This window comes from Auxenochlorella protothecoides (genome assembly GCF_000733215.1).
Source record: "Auxenochlorella protothecoides strain 0710 unplaced genomic scaffold scaffold61, whole genome shotgun sequence".
In the NCBI taxonomy this organism is placed as follows: domain Eukaryota; kingdom Viridiplantae; phylum Chlorophyta; class Trebouxiophyceae; order Chlorellales; family Chlorellaceae; genus Auxenochlorella; species Auxenochlorella protothecoides.
In genome coordinates, this window is record NW_011934415.1 from 235446 (window position 1) to 248528 (window position 13083).

Genomic DNA, 13083 nt, shown 5'->3' on the forward strand with positions numbered 1-13083 from the left:
TCATCTCCAGCACGACGTCGCGTTCCATGTCTGTCTGGCATGATTTTGGAGAGCTCGGATCTGAGTGGGAATCTACCCCAGGCGACACGATGCTCGGGCAGGGGGCATCCTCGTGAAGCATGATTCGCAGTTCGAAAATGAAATGTCAGTGCGCATCTGTGCAAATGATGTGTCAATGTGAAGGGAGAAAGTTTCGCAGGATGTCATGTTTGCCGGTGTCATGACGAGGGTTTCAAAATTAGAAAGTCTCGGGAGATTTTCCCGCGTACACGTCCGAAGGGTGAGGGTGTCGGGACTCCCGATGGGGGCCCCCGTTCCCAACGGCTGCCCCAGGAGCACCGTACTCAACACTGTTCTGTATCTTGGAGCATCACCATGGGTCGCTACTCCGGATCGAGCCGAGGGTACCACTCGGCCTTCCGGGGTAACAACGAGTCCTACTTTGAGGATTTGGAGTCGCTAACCAGGGCTTTGGTGGTTCACCCCGCTTATGTCCACACGCTCCAGCTGCGCCCTGTGGACTCGAGTGGCATGCAGACGCGGTGGGGCAAGCTGCCCTTGGAGGTGCTCCTCAACATCCTGTCGTTCCTCGACTCGCCTCGGGATCTGGCGAGGCTGGAGCTCGTTAATTCCTCCTGCAGGTGGGCTGGGTGTAGACGCCTTTCATCCCTGAGTGTAGAGCGGCCCGCTGTTCGTTCGACTCGAGTCTCTGTCCCTGGTCACGACCCAGGGTTCTGGCCAATGACAAGCACCTGTGGAGGAGGCTCTGCGTCAGAGACTTCAACGTCCCCTTGAACATTTCACCCTCGAGCTGGAAGGAACTGTACAGGTGATGGAGCATGTGGAGGATGTGCCAGGAGGATCTGGCTGGAGCTGGCACCCCCTCAACATTATGGATGCCTGTTGCAACCTTGTGCAACTCACCACAGCTTCATCGCACCCCCTTTACAGGTTCAATCGCAAGCTGCTCAAGAAGGTACTCGATTCCTCACCCAAAGAGACATCGCTGGGATTCTTTCGGGGCCCCATTGTCCTGCCCCTCCATCATTAGGTATTCCTTGGCCATCATTGGGTATGCATGCTGTTGGCGCCTGCTCATCTCATTACCCCCCATTTTCCTCCACACTGATCAATAAGCCCTGTATCTAATTGTAGCATGGATTGGCAGTCCAGGTATGTAACAGCATAATCACCTGTAACAACAACTCACACCCTCGTCGACAAGCAGTGCATCCACTATCGAGTCCGCTTGGGGCGCGCGACAGTGTATTTTGCAAGGGGAGACCTCAAAGCACGGATGACCATGCATGCAAGGCCTGGTTGATTACCATATTCATACTCGGCTGTTTTGAAGTTGTCGTGGCATCGTTCGAGGGGATGGCCTCGAGCATGTTGTGGCCACGCCTGGACGGCTGTACGAGGGTTCACATGCCGGCATCGCTGCTGGAGCAATAAGGAGGTTGTCCTCAGCACCATGCGCATACCCTTTTCACTGGAATTTACCAAGTGAGTGCACTGTATGCCGATGTCTCGCCTGCATGTGAGGAGGTGGTGCTCCTTGTGCAGCAGTATTATTGTGGCCTGGCCCTCTGAGTGGAGCATCGTGCCACACCCTCCAATCATGTGTCAGGTGGGAGGATGGGGTCAGGACCTCAAAGCGTTTGACAGCCGCTGATCGGTGGGAGGTCCACAGCGCGGATGAGGTGGCTCTGACCCTGGGCGAGATGCGCCTCCGCGTCATTCAGCAGGTCGATGTGGAGGAGCTCGGAAAGGGCTGGAGCGGTGCAGGCCTTGCTGCTCCAGGCCATGGGCCGCGTGCCAGTAAGAAGTACTTCCTTAACATCCTCTTCCAGCACCTGATTCCTCTCCCGTAACACCTGCATCGCCCCTCACACCAACCCAACCCCTGCACCTACACCCCGCAGCCATGGGCGCTGACGGCGCGCAAGGTCGGCGTGGGGGCCTGCCTCTGGGACGGAGCCCTGGTCCTGGCCGCCTACCTCCTCACCCTCCCCAGGCACCGCTTCCACGGCATGCGCTGCGTGGAGCTGGGCGCCGGGGTGGGCACACTGGGCCTCGTGGCCGCCGGGCTGGGCGCACAGGTCAGCGCGCAAGGGTCATGGGTGGGGAAGGCCGCAGTCGGGCGCATGCCAGACCTTGGAGAGGGAACGTGCTCTCTGGACAAGGTCCCCCGGTCTCAACAGGGGGTCTGGGGTGGGAGTGTGCACCTTCCCATCCCCTCAAGGCGCCACTCCTCTGCCGAATGTGCCCCCCACTTCCCTCCTCACCCCAGGTGACCATCACCGACATTGCCAAGGTCCTCCCGCTGCTCAAGGACAACCTGGCCGCCAATGGGTTTGGCCCGGAGGCACGGTGTGTGGCAAGAGAATGGAGTGCTGGGATTGCTGCAAAGTTGTCCCTTGGGGAGGAGGCGCTTGTACATTGGGTTTGGAGACCGCTCGTCCCACATCTTGCCGCCCTGAGAGCCCGCCCTGCTCATGCCCGTCACATTCCCAGCACACTCAACCCTGGGGCCCCCCCTCCCACACACACAGGCCGTCACATGAGGGCCAGGCCTGGGCCGAGGCCGGCATCCTGCACTGGGGCGCCCCGGGGTGGATGGATGGGGTACGCCTCCTGGCGGCCCCCCCGGGGGTCGACCTGGTGCTGGCGGCGGACTGCTGCTACATCGACCAGGACGGCGAGTCGCCCTCCACGCCCGCATTCGTGGAAACCTGCGCGGGCCTGTGTGGGCCTGACACCCTGGTCCTGGTCTCCTTTGAGCGGCGGTCGCCAGAGGTGGGGTACAAAGACGGGGGAGGCAGAGACAGGAGGGCCATCGGCTCATCATTGAGCTCATCTAAGTAACAAAGGGCAGGGGGCGGTGACGCCCACCTCCACCATGCCAGAGGGATCTGGTTTTGGGGGAAATGATGTTCCCGCTTTGAAACACTGCGGCACCCCTCCTGGACAGCCAGTGGCCAGATCACATGCCTCCAGAGCCTCGCTGCCACTCTCCTCGTCCCTCCCTTTTTGGACTCCAGGTCCGGCGATGCTTCCTGGAGGAGAGCAGGCGGCTCTTCTCTCGCGTGAGCATGGTCCCCCTCCGCGACATCCCCGAGCCCCTGCAGCTGGAGTACGTCGACATCTGGCAGCTCCAGCTTTGAGAATGCCTGGTGGAGTTCTGGTCGCCCAGTCTCCCACATTCCTTTGTCCTCAGTCGAGCAAGGCTGTGTGCTGTGTGTGGCCAGCAATGGGCAACACCCACATGATTTGCAAACCTCCGATAAGCATCCATGGCGGCGTGCGCCGGCTGGTGAGGGTGTGCAAGCATCCTGCAGCCGTCCCAAGATGTCAGGGCCCAGCATTCACTTTGACGCGCGGCAGCACCTCTGCATCCTCCACCGGACGGATGTATATGGAATCTGCCGGGTGTTCAATGTCACCCTGCGGCAGGGAGGAAGCATCAGAGGGCTGGGGGGGGGCAGCAGCTGGGGGGGCAGCAGCTGGCAATCATCAGGCCACCCCTGTGAGGAGAGTTCGCAGACCTGTACACATCTATCAGTCTGCCCGCTGCTAAGATTGAACGTAGGAGTCCCCAGGCTTAACATCAAGCTCCTAAACCCCAACCCCCATTCATCTCGTATCCAGCCCCCAAAGCCGCACGCTCGTCGCACCTTCTCAAAGGTGTAACTGGAGGCCACGGCCAGGAGGTTGCCGGCGAGGTTGAACGCCAGGGCGGCGATGGAGGTCGGGTACCCCGTGAACTGGGCCAGCCGCTTCTTGTGCTCGCCGTCCCAGATGCTCACCACACCGTCGCACCCTGCAGTCAGGACGGGGGCCCAGAGGTATGGTGAATTGACCCCGGAGTGGCAGAGCAACATCGACTGAGGCAATTTCCCGTCCCATTGCCCTCTGAAACCCGTGGACGCCCACACAGGCGGCTTGTCTTGTTCATAAGCACATGCTGTGCACATGCGACGACAGCAGCTACCCCATGCACAGCGTCCGCCCGCTCACCCCCCGTGGCAAAGGTGCCGTGTGTCTGGTGGAAGGCCAGGGTGTTGACCGGGAACACCACGTCCCGGCCCCCTTCGCTGGCACGGTGACACTTGAAGGCATACCGCTTGGCCTGCCGCACAGGATGGAAGGCACGGGATGTGAGACGTCAGCATGCAGGGATCAGCCAGCTGGGCAGGGCACTGGTCCGCGCATGCCAAGAGCCATGGCAGCGGCCCGGGCCCTCCTACCCACCTGCGCTCTCCTACCCACCTGCGCGTCGCCCAGGTCGAAGTACTCCATGGCCACCCGGCCCTCTATCGAGGCGGTGGCGAAGCCAGACCCGTCGGGGTACATGCGCACGCACCGCGTCTGGTGCTTGAGCGAGGACTCCCGGGCCTGCTCTGGCTCCACGCCGTTGGTGAGCCTGCGCTCCGGGTGTGGAGAGAGGGAAAGGGTGTGTAGGCAGGTTTTGGATGGGCATGAAGTGATCAGGTGAGCAGCTCACGTTTTGCCACCAGGGTCATGGAAGCAAGAGTCCACACCAACCACGCCAGACTCCTCTGATCAGGGCGGACCAAAGAGCATGTCAGATGTCCACACCCACAGCCCTCGCTGCCGCCGGCGCAGCACCGCAGGCTCACTTGGTGAGGTCAAACACGTGGATGTGTCGCCCAGCGGTCGCCACCACCAGCCTCTCCCGGCCCGCAGTCATGCTGAAGGCCTTGTCAGGCAGCTGCATCTCGGCGACAGGGTCATCTGACCCGGGGATTCGGGGGTCCCAGATCTTCAGCCTGGAGTCCCAGCCGGCCGAGGCCAGCAGCTGGAGGTCGGGCAGCCAGGTCAGGCACCGCACGGGTTCGCTGTGCGAGCCCAGCAGCGTCTGAGCCTGGCTCTCCCAGTCATGTCTACGGTGTTGAGAATTGAGCAGGAGGCGCAAGTGATTGAAGGTTGCACATAGGTAGTTATATGCGTTGGGCTCACATGTTATAGCTAGAAATCAATCTCATGTCATGCAGCAAGAAAAGATCCGCGCGCTTGGCGACGCATCCTTACCGCAGGATCCGGCCGTCCAGGCCTGCACTGTAAGACACAGACTCCGAGGCTGGACAGGCGTCAAGGATGGGGGCGCCGCGCTCATGTGTGCCTCGGAGCTCGCCTTGGTCCGCGGCATAGAGCCGCAGGGTCTGTTGGGGACCGGAAGAGAGGCTGGTTGTGTGCAGCTGTGGGTTTTACAGCGAACACGGATATGGAGTCACCAGTCCGGCGAGTTCGAGGTAGTACGATCCCCAACAGTCTATCGCTGTAACCCGCATCAAGCCGTCAACAACTCACAGAATCCCAGGAGGAGGCGAGCAGGAGGTTGCCGGAGTCCACAAAGTTGAGGGAGGTGATGCCGTCACCTGGCGGATCTGGTAGGGGGGTTCCCAGATTGGACATACCACCTGTATCGTACTCTAGAGCGGAGAGGTATACCTCCTTGAATCCTCGCCCCTCAGAAAGACTGTGGAGGGTGTGGCTGGCTAGTGAAGTGACGGGGACAGAAGTACTTTAGGCTCGCCTGGTGGGCGACTCCCTTGCTATTGATCAAATAAACTGCCAGACTAGCTCAGATGAAAACGGCACAATACATTGGCGAGGGTAACATGATCAGCGAGTGGGTCGTATTTTGCCGAGATGGCGCGATTGAAAACCGAGTGGCCATCGAGGCGCGGCTCATTCAACATCCGATGCCTCCCCCGTAGAAGTTCAGACAACACCCTTGCCCTCTTGAACCTGACCCTCACATCTGGTCCTGCCTTGCTTATCATTGTTTTTAACAACGTGTGCACGAGCCATGCGCTGCAGGACTCCATGATGCATCCACATGCCACCTCTGGGAGGCAGAGCCCGCTGCACACCCCACCACGTTCCTCCACGGTGTTGCCGTCCCCGGCAGCATCCAAGGGCTGCCGCATGCCTGCTGGGGTGCCCTACACGATGCCTGCGGGGAGGTGGATAATGCCCGTGCCCTCCGCATAACTCTTCACGTAGTAGTAACTGCGGCGCGTGAAGGTCAGGGGGGGGGGTGCGGGGTCGGGCCAGGGCATGGCTTGGGTGGGATGCAGCGACATCTCTTCATGAAAAGCTGGGCCCAAGGCCTTGCCCTGCGCAACCAAACTGCCAGACAGCGGCTGGCTCGCCCAAGGACGCAACCCCTCAGACCCCACTGCCCCGGCATGCGCAGCGACTGCTTCAGCACTGGACCCCTCCCACCCGCCCCTCCACCCACACCCACTCACCAGAAGTCGGCGAGGATGAAGGTCTGGACCACCTCGGAGACCAGGACCATGATGGGCCAGATGCCGGAGCCCAGCGCCTGCCAGAGGTACTTGTCGCCGTCCAGGATCTGGAGCACCCAGTGGGCGCAGGAGATGAAGCGCGACAGGCCCAGCGCGAAGACGTAGTGCGCGGTGAACTTCTCCACCACCTTGGCCTTCTGCATCATGCGCAGCTGGGGCAGCACCGACACCGCCTCCAGGTACACGCAGAAGGCCCACAGGATCTGGGAGGGTGGTGGGGAGGGACAGGAGGAGCGGGTGTGGGGATTGGGTTGAGGCGGGCCGTCTCGCGCGAGATTCAGGAAAAGGGAGATAAACCAGGGTTCTAAAACGGCCTGAGGCGTGATGCGGGGCCATGGCTTGCCGCAGTACAGTCGGCGCTGCGCACAGTCTTCTCTCGGTCGAGCTCACACAAAGCAGAACCCCTCCCCTGGCCTCTCGCCGGGGTGCCGAGGCTGGGCCGTGCGGGCCGGCGCTCTGTCTGTTTGTGGGCTGAAGGACCCCTCACACTGCTCGATCCCCCCTCCCACGCTTCCCTGCCACCGACACAATCCCCCCTCCCCTCAAAAACACACCCCTCCAAAACACACACACACTCAAAAACACTCCCTGTACCTTGAAGGCGTAGGCGTGGCGCGTGCCCGGGTGCGCCACCACGGCCAAGAGCAGGCAGGGCACCAGGATGATCAGCGGGTTCAGGCCATCCAGTTCGCGCTGGTACGACTCGCGCAGCGGGCCGCGCAGCGTGTACACCACCCAGCCCGTGGCCAGGAGGGTGAGCAGGTCCAGCAGGGTGTGGATGTCGTACTCCATCATGAAGGAGCAGAAGAGGCGGGTGGCCAGGAACAGCGCGGTCAGCTCCTGCGAGCGCAGCGACAGCCCGCCGCAGTTGCGCTTGCGGATGATCTTGTAGGCCAGCACACCGATGCCCAGGAAGTGCACGCCCTCCGACATGACAAACAGCGAGTCGTGGTCCTCGATCACAAACCACATGAGGAGCAGGACCTGTGTGTTGGATTGGGGTGGGGTTGTACTGTGCATGGGTAGCACTGGGTGAATGTCGCTGCAATGCATGCACTCGAGTGCATGACACAACCTCGCATAGACTGCAGGCCACCCATAGCATCGGGGGCATGCAGCTGGACAAGGAGGTGGGACTCCCACACCAGCCAGGGGAGCACTCGCAGGGGCCATGGGCGCGCCACTCACAACCACGGCAGCGCCAATGCCCAGGTACAGCTTCTCCTTGGAACTCCGCGTCTTAAACCATCTGCGGAGCGGGTGGGGGTGGTCATCGACGACAAGCCACAGCGATCACACTACGCGCATCCCACCAACACGCTGCCTCGAGGAGGTTCGCTGCACCTGGAGATTGTCAGTACCGGGTCCTTCGACTTTCCAGCATGTTTATCGTCCGCCTGGTAGGCTGCGTGGGGCGCCATCGGCTGGGCTGGCCGGTAGGTTGGACCACCGAAGCCATGCTGGGGGGCAGTTGGGGGTATGTACATGGCTGGTAGGGCCGGTGCTTGGGGCAGGGGATGCAATACCACGCACCAGAATGTCCGAGGGAGCACACGAAGCTACAGTGTTCGAGACAGGCGGGCCAATGCGCTGCGGAGTGTGGTTCCGGTAGATACTGCTGAGGGGTTCTCAGAGCGCGGGGCATGGGCGCAATCAGCGGGAGGCAAGCATTACTACACGGAGGCGAACCAGACACGTGAGAAACAGCGCAAATGGATTTAAACTGTGTTCGGTAAAACCTAGATATCGCATGCTGGCTCTGAGTGGGTGCGATGATCGACGAGGTGGGCACTACACAGAAGTGATCTTATGCGAGTCCTTCAGGAACCCTCGCGCCCCGCCGCTCCGTCATACATAATCTGAGTGCGTATGGCGTACAGCCTCATCAGTGGATTCTATGACTGGTGGACCCACCGAGAGCCCGTGCGCCTGCTCCTCATCGGCATCGATGACGTGAGTTGCCCACAGAAGATGGGACCGTGCACTGGCTGGTGTGGCAGCGTGCTGCCATTTTACTCGACTCATGCTCTCATCTCCAGCTCGGTCATGGCCCATTTTCACCTTCAAGTCTCGCCCACCCTCTTCCTAGGCGGGCAAGACCAGCGTGCTGGAGGCCCTGAAGGCGGCATGCGACCCCAGCGCTGGGTCAGTGGCGCCTGCAGCCATTCAGCCCACTGTGGGCCTCAACATCGGGAGCCTGGACCTGGCGGGGTCCCCGGTTACAGTGTGGGATCTGGGAGGCGCACCGGGGCTGCGCAGGATCTGGACCGAGTACTACGGGGAGGCACATGCCGTAGTCATGGTCGTGGATGCCAGCACCCCATCGCGATTCCAGGAGTCCAAGCACGCGCTCGACAGCGCACTCGGTGAGCAGGTTGGGGCAAGGGGTGTGTGCAACGAGGTGGGCCCCTCTCTGCATGAACTCTGTTTTCCACAGGCAGCAAAGAAACACCCTTTCCCTCTCGCTACTTAGGGTACAGCATGAATCTTGGCCCTGCTTCACGCATAGCCCCATCTCCCTGCAGGCACCCAAGAACTCTTCGATGCCCCCCTCCTACTGCTTGTGCACAAGCAGGATGCCAATGGGGCTTGCAGCCCCGAGGAGGTGGCTGCAGCCCTGGGAGTGCATGCTGGTGGGGAGGGGCGCCTTTGCCATGTGGCAGGGACTGCCACGAATGACCCCATGGGCGTGAAGAACGCCTTCTCCTGGGCTGTGAAGGTGTCGCTGACAGGGCCCAGGGCCACACTGCTTGCCAGCAGGGGCTGATGCTGGGCACCCTTGTGGCCATGTGCGGCAGGGACTGAGCCTATTGCAGGGCAGACCGCTTCCGTCACTACCTTCCCCCGCTGCCCTATAGCAGTATGCAGTGCTCTGTAATGCTGTCCTGTTTGCAATCCGCGGAACATTGATGCATTCCGGTCACCTTCGGGAGCTGTAAAACCACCCGTATTGCCCCCACGCCATGTATTGCCGCCAAAGCTTCGAAGGCGACGTCCTTCCTTAACGGAGTTGCGCGCGATTCTGAACAGCTTCCCTGGAGCAACCCGCTGCGGAGGACGTCTTGCCAAGACTCCACGATAAAATTACAACCTTTGCACCCTGAAATTTCGCCAGAACCGTACAGAGCGGCCCCAGAGAAGGCCAAACGCAGGCTGGAACCCTGGATAGGAGGCGCGCCCTTGTTCCTGGCACAGCCTCGTCTCCCGGTGGGCGCGACCCTGCTGACTGAACGCTGTGAGTGAATGAGGGATCTGGCCCTGCCATGCAGCCCGCTCGACTTGCGGAAATCCGGCGTGTCATGGACTTGCGTGCGGAGCGAGGCGTGTCCTCTCACGTCCGGTCCTGCGCAACGAGCTCACCGATCTCCGCCATCATCACCAGGACGCCATGACGGCCCCCTGATACCCCATCCCCGCGCGTCATTCCTGCGAGCGGACCGCGCCTCGCTCGCGCGTCCACCGACGACCCCCCCTTCCACCCGTTGGACATGAGCCCCATGGAGGGCCAGACGGGGGCACTGCCCCCCGACCCCGGCACGGGCCTCGCGCCGACCTACCACCCCACTGCTGCAGGCATGGCCACCTCGGGCCACCCTTCGGGCGGCTCCAGCGTGTCCGTGGGTGCCAGCCCCTGGTCCACCATGACCAGCACCCAGTCGGGGTATGTGGGCGTGCCCCAGCCCCAGCCGTCCCCCTTTGGCATGGGCGCCGTGCCAGGGCTGGGCCCCGACCCGGCCGCGGTGCCGGGGCTGGGCGTCCCCCACCATGCCACGGGCGGTTGGCCCTCGGGCGGGCAGCCCGTGCCAGCGGCCGCCTGGCAGGGCTTCCCCGCGCCTTACGTCGCCACGGCCCCCGCCCCGGGCCCGACGGTGGCGGCACAGCTTGGCGCCGGCCCCGCCATGTTCCATGCCGGCGCCCTCCACACGGGCCTGCACCCGGGCGTGGCGGCGGCCTACGGCGGGGTCTCGGCGCCACCGACGGCCGCGGCGTACCTGCAGCCCGGCCTGGGCGCGTTCCCGGGCCTGCCGGCGCAGCCCCCCTTCCCCGGCTTCCCCTCAGGCTTGGGCGGCTGGCCGGGCGTCCCCACCCACGCCTACCCCGGGTTCCCCGCCCCCGCCGCATACCCTGCGGCAGCCGGGCTGGCGCGGCCGCCCCTGGCCCCGCATGCAGCGGCCGCGCTCCCACCGGGCCACCCCACCTACGCCACGATGCAGGGCCTCCCCTCCGGCTCCGTCGCGCTGTCCACCCACGCGGAGCCAAGCACGAGCGTCGGCGGGCTGGCCGCGCGCGACCTGGACATCTCGAGGGCCTCGGCCCACTCCAACCCCTCCGTGGCCTCGCTGCGCTCTGATCTGCCTGCCCCCCTCGCGAGCAGCCCCCGCACCTCCGCCAGCTTCCAAGGTTCTCAGAGGGGGGGTGCTTGGGGTTTCTGGGGGTCAGCATGAGGGCGAAGCGCCAGCGACCCTGTGCCCTGCCCGGCGTGCTCGCCGCCCGTCTGTGTGCTGTTTCGTTGTCGCGAGCACCAAATGGCGGCACACCCTCGCTCAGACCACACCGCAGGCCTGGGGAGCGGCGTGTACGGGTCCATGACCCCGCTGTTTGCGGTGCCACAGGTGCAAGCATTCGGCGACGCGGCGGCGCAGCACCCGGCAGCTCCGCCGATGCCTCAGGCGCTGGGGCCTGCAAGTGTGTGGGGTTGGTGGGGTGAGTGGTGTGGGGAGGGCAGGGTGATTTTTTGCCCCCTCGCACCGACGACAAGGATTTGTTGGGAGCCCCAGCGGTGTATGCTCTCTTTTGGGAGGGGGAGAAGGGTGGGGGCCATGCTTTGAGACTGCCACTTCCTGCCGTCGCTGCAGGTCCAATGTCCCGCCCCCGCCCGCCCATGATGTCGGCAGCTTTCAGCCCACCTGGGCTTTGCCTGCCGCACACCGCCGCACTGATTGCCCCGTCCCCGGGACACGCCCCTCCCTCTCTTGTCCCCCCCCCCCAGCAGCGTACAGGGCCTTGCCTGCCCAATCTCACCTGCCCACTGCCCTACAACCTCCGCAGGCCACGCCCCGGGACTCTCCCAGCCCGTCCCCGGCGAGTACATAGCCCCCCATCGCCGGGGCGCAGGCCGCGCTGTCCCAGGCCACCGCCTCCCAGCAGCGGCTGACCGCCGCGCTGCACGCCGGCGGGGCGCAGATGGCCATGATTTCCGACCCCGCGGCCCAGGCGCTGGCCGCCGCGCAGCTGCAGTCGCTGGGCGCCGCGGCGGCCGAGGCGCGGCGCGAGGTGCTGGTGGCCACTGAGAAGCTGCTGCAGCTGCAGGCGGCGGCCGCCAGCGCGGCGGCCGCCGCCGGCGCGGCGCTGGGCGCCAGCGGTGGCTCGGGCGCGGGCGCCAGCGCGTCGCCGCCGGGCGTGCCTTTTTGGCCGGGAACGCTGGCCCCCATCGCCACGGGGATGGGGGCGCCGGCCTCGGCGCCGGCCTCGGCTCAGCTGTCGGCGGGGGGCGTTGGGGGTGGGTCGCCCCACCACAGCGTGCGCTCGCTGGGCGATCCGGGCCAGCTGCATGGCCTGCCGGGGCGGCCGCCCTCCTTCCCCGGCGTGGCGCCGGCGCCGGGCGTCGCGTCAGGCGGCTTGCCCCCCTTTGTGAGCGCCCATCCTCCGGCGGCGCCCTCCTCCCGCCTGCCGTCGGTGGGTTCCGTGAACGCCAGCGCCGCGCCGACGGGGACGACCACGGGCACGTCTGCCACGAGCGCGGGCCTGGGCTCCATCCCCTCCTGGCTCCTGCACGCTCAGACGGGGACGATGAAGGTGGTGGTGACCAGCGGCGGCGCCTTTGCGCGCCTCACCTCGGTCGAGTTCGACTACTCCGGCGGCGAGACGCGGCTGGTCACCGTCCCGGTCGGCTGCGACCTGTCCACGCTGCGCGAGACCTTGGCGCGCGTGACCCGCACCTCGGGCGCCTCGGCCGATAACGGCGCGGGGCGCAGCGGCGGCGAGGCCGGCGGCGCCCCGCACCGCGCCCCCGTGCTCAAGTACAAGCTGCCGTCGGACCCCTCGGTCTGGGTGGACATGCTGGACGACGAGGACGTGCAGATGATGTTCGACGAGTGGGCGGAGTTCACGGGCGGGCGGCGCAGCGCGGCGCGCATGCACATCTTCGTGGAGTGGCAGCGCCGCGGCACGGGCGCCTCGGCCGGCGAGGCCGGGGTCACGCTGTCGGGCTCGCGCTCGCTGCGCGTGTCGGCGGGCCTGGGCCGCGTGGAGACGGTGCGCGAGGTGGACGAGGACGCGAGCTCCGGGTCCATGGCGGCCGAGGCGCTGGCGGTGCAGGCCGCCATCGACAGCGAGGAGGGCGCGGTGGCGGCGGCGGCGGCCGCGCGCGCCGAGGGCGCCGGCAGCGGCACGCCCGCTCGCCGCGGCCGCCGCTCGCTGGACGTGCGCGCCATCATGGAGAAGATGGAGCTGATCATGGCGGAGGACGTGACCCTGGTGCGCTTCCTGGGGTCGGGCGGGTACGGCGACGTGTACCTGGGGCGCTGGCACTCCTGCGAGGTGGCGGTCAAGTGCCTGGCGCCCAGCCTCTTCTTCCAGGGCGGGGACACGGGGCGCGTGAACCGCGCCGCCATCGCCGACCTCATCCGCGAGGCCGACATGCTGGGGTCCATGCGCCACCCCAACATCGTCTGGGTGTACGGCCTGGTGCTGCCGGAGCTGGCGGGCGCGGCGGGCGGCGACGGCGCCACGCCCGGCGCGC

At 64.9% G+C, this 13083-nt stretch overlaps 8 protein-coding genes across 8 annotated transcripts in view; 3 read left to right on the forward strand and 5 right to left on the reverse strand.

Moving 5' to 3' along the window:
• Positions 1-375: 375 nt before the first annotated feature.
• On the forward strand, positions 376-3167 carry F751_5357 (Protein-lysine methyltransferase METTL21D; the record flags this gene model as incomplete). Its single annotated transcript, XM_011403157.1, has 6 exons — positions 376-641; positions 952-976; positions 1926-2102; positions 2294-2373; positions 2556-2799; positions 3045-3167. 6 exons carry the CDS (start codon positions 376-378, stop codon positions 3165-3167), a joined length of 915 nt encoding a protein of 304 aa, XP_011401459.1.
• On the reverse strand, positions 2285-2860 carry F751_5358 (hypothetical protein; the record flags this gene model as incomplete). Its single annotated transcript, XM_011403158.1, has 1 exon — positions 2285-2860. One exon carries the CDS (start codon positions 2858-2860, stop codon positions 2285-2287), a length of 576 nt encoding a protein of 191 aa, XP_011401460.1.
• Positions 3168-3354: 187 nt separating the features above from the next.
• Positions 3355-5957, reverse strand: F751_5359 (Mitotic checkpoint protein BUB3; the record flags this gene model as incomplete). The annotated part of the gene is made up of 8 exons (XM_011403159.1): positions 3355-3447; positions 3678-3823; positions 4021-4132; positions 4273-4426; positions 4644-4907; positions 5056-5186; positions 5335-5402; positions 5906-5957. 8 exons carry the CDS (start codon positions 5955-5957, stop codon positions 3355-3357), a joined length of 1020 nt encoding a protein of 339 aa, XP_011401461.1.
• Positions 5958-5972: 15 nt separating this feature from the next.
• Positions 5973-7828, reverse strand: F751_5360 (ER lumen protein retaining receptor; the record flags this gene model as incomplete). The annotated part of the gene is made up of 5 exons (XM_011403160.1): positions 5973-6039; positions 6282-6544; positions 6936-7325; positions 7530-7590; positions 7686-7828. The coding sequence occupies 5 exons, from the start codon at positions 7826-7828 to the stop codon at positions 5973-5975; spliced, it is 924 nt and encodes a 307-aa protein (XP_011401462.1).
• Positions 7829-8189: 361 nt separating this feature from the next.
• Positions 8190-8396, reverse strand: F751_5361 (hypothetical protein; the record flags this gene model as incomplete). Its single annotated transcript, XM_011403161.1, has 1 exon — positions 8190-8396. The coding sequence occupies one exon, from the start codon at positions 8394-8396 to the stop codon at positions 8190-8192; it is 207 nt and encodes a 68-aa protein (XP_011401463.1).
• On the forward strand, positions 8211-9108 carry F751_5362 (ADP-ribosylation factor-related protein 1; the record flags this gene model as incomplete). Its single annotated transcript, XM_011403162.1, has 3 exons — positions 8211-8294; positions 8431-8707; positions 8867-9108. The coding sequence occupies 3 exons, from the start codon at positions 8211-8213 to the stop codon at positions 9106-9108; spliced, it is 603 nt and encodes a 200-aa protein (XP_011401464.1).
• A 730-nt stretch (positions 9109-9838) lies between these two features.
• The window catches only part of F751_5363 (Putative serine/threonine-protein kinase/receptor R818), a gene marked incomplete at both ends in the record, with an annotated part of 5487 nt that continues 2242 nt past the window's right edge, over positions 9839-13083 (forward strand). Inside the window, 5 exons of the mRNA XM_011403163.1 lie at positions 9839-10742; positions 10902-10954; positions 11457-11578; positions 11861-12269; positions 12369-13018. Coding sequence (XP_011401465.1) covers positions 9839-10742; positions 10902-10954; positions 11457-11578; positions 11861-12269; positions 12369-13018 — 2138 coding nt within the window. The remainder of the gene's footprint in view (positions 10743-10901; positions 10955-11456; positions 11579-11860; positions 12270-12368; positions 13019-13083) is intronic.
• F751_5364 (hypothetical protein) lies at positions 12191-12484 on the reverse strand (the record flags this gene model as incomplete). Its single annotated transcript, XM_011403164.1, has 1 exon — positions 12191-12484. One exon carries the CDS (start codon positions 12482-12484, stop codon positions 12191-12193), a length of 294 nt encoding a protein of 97 aa, XP_011401466.1.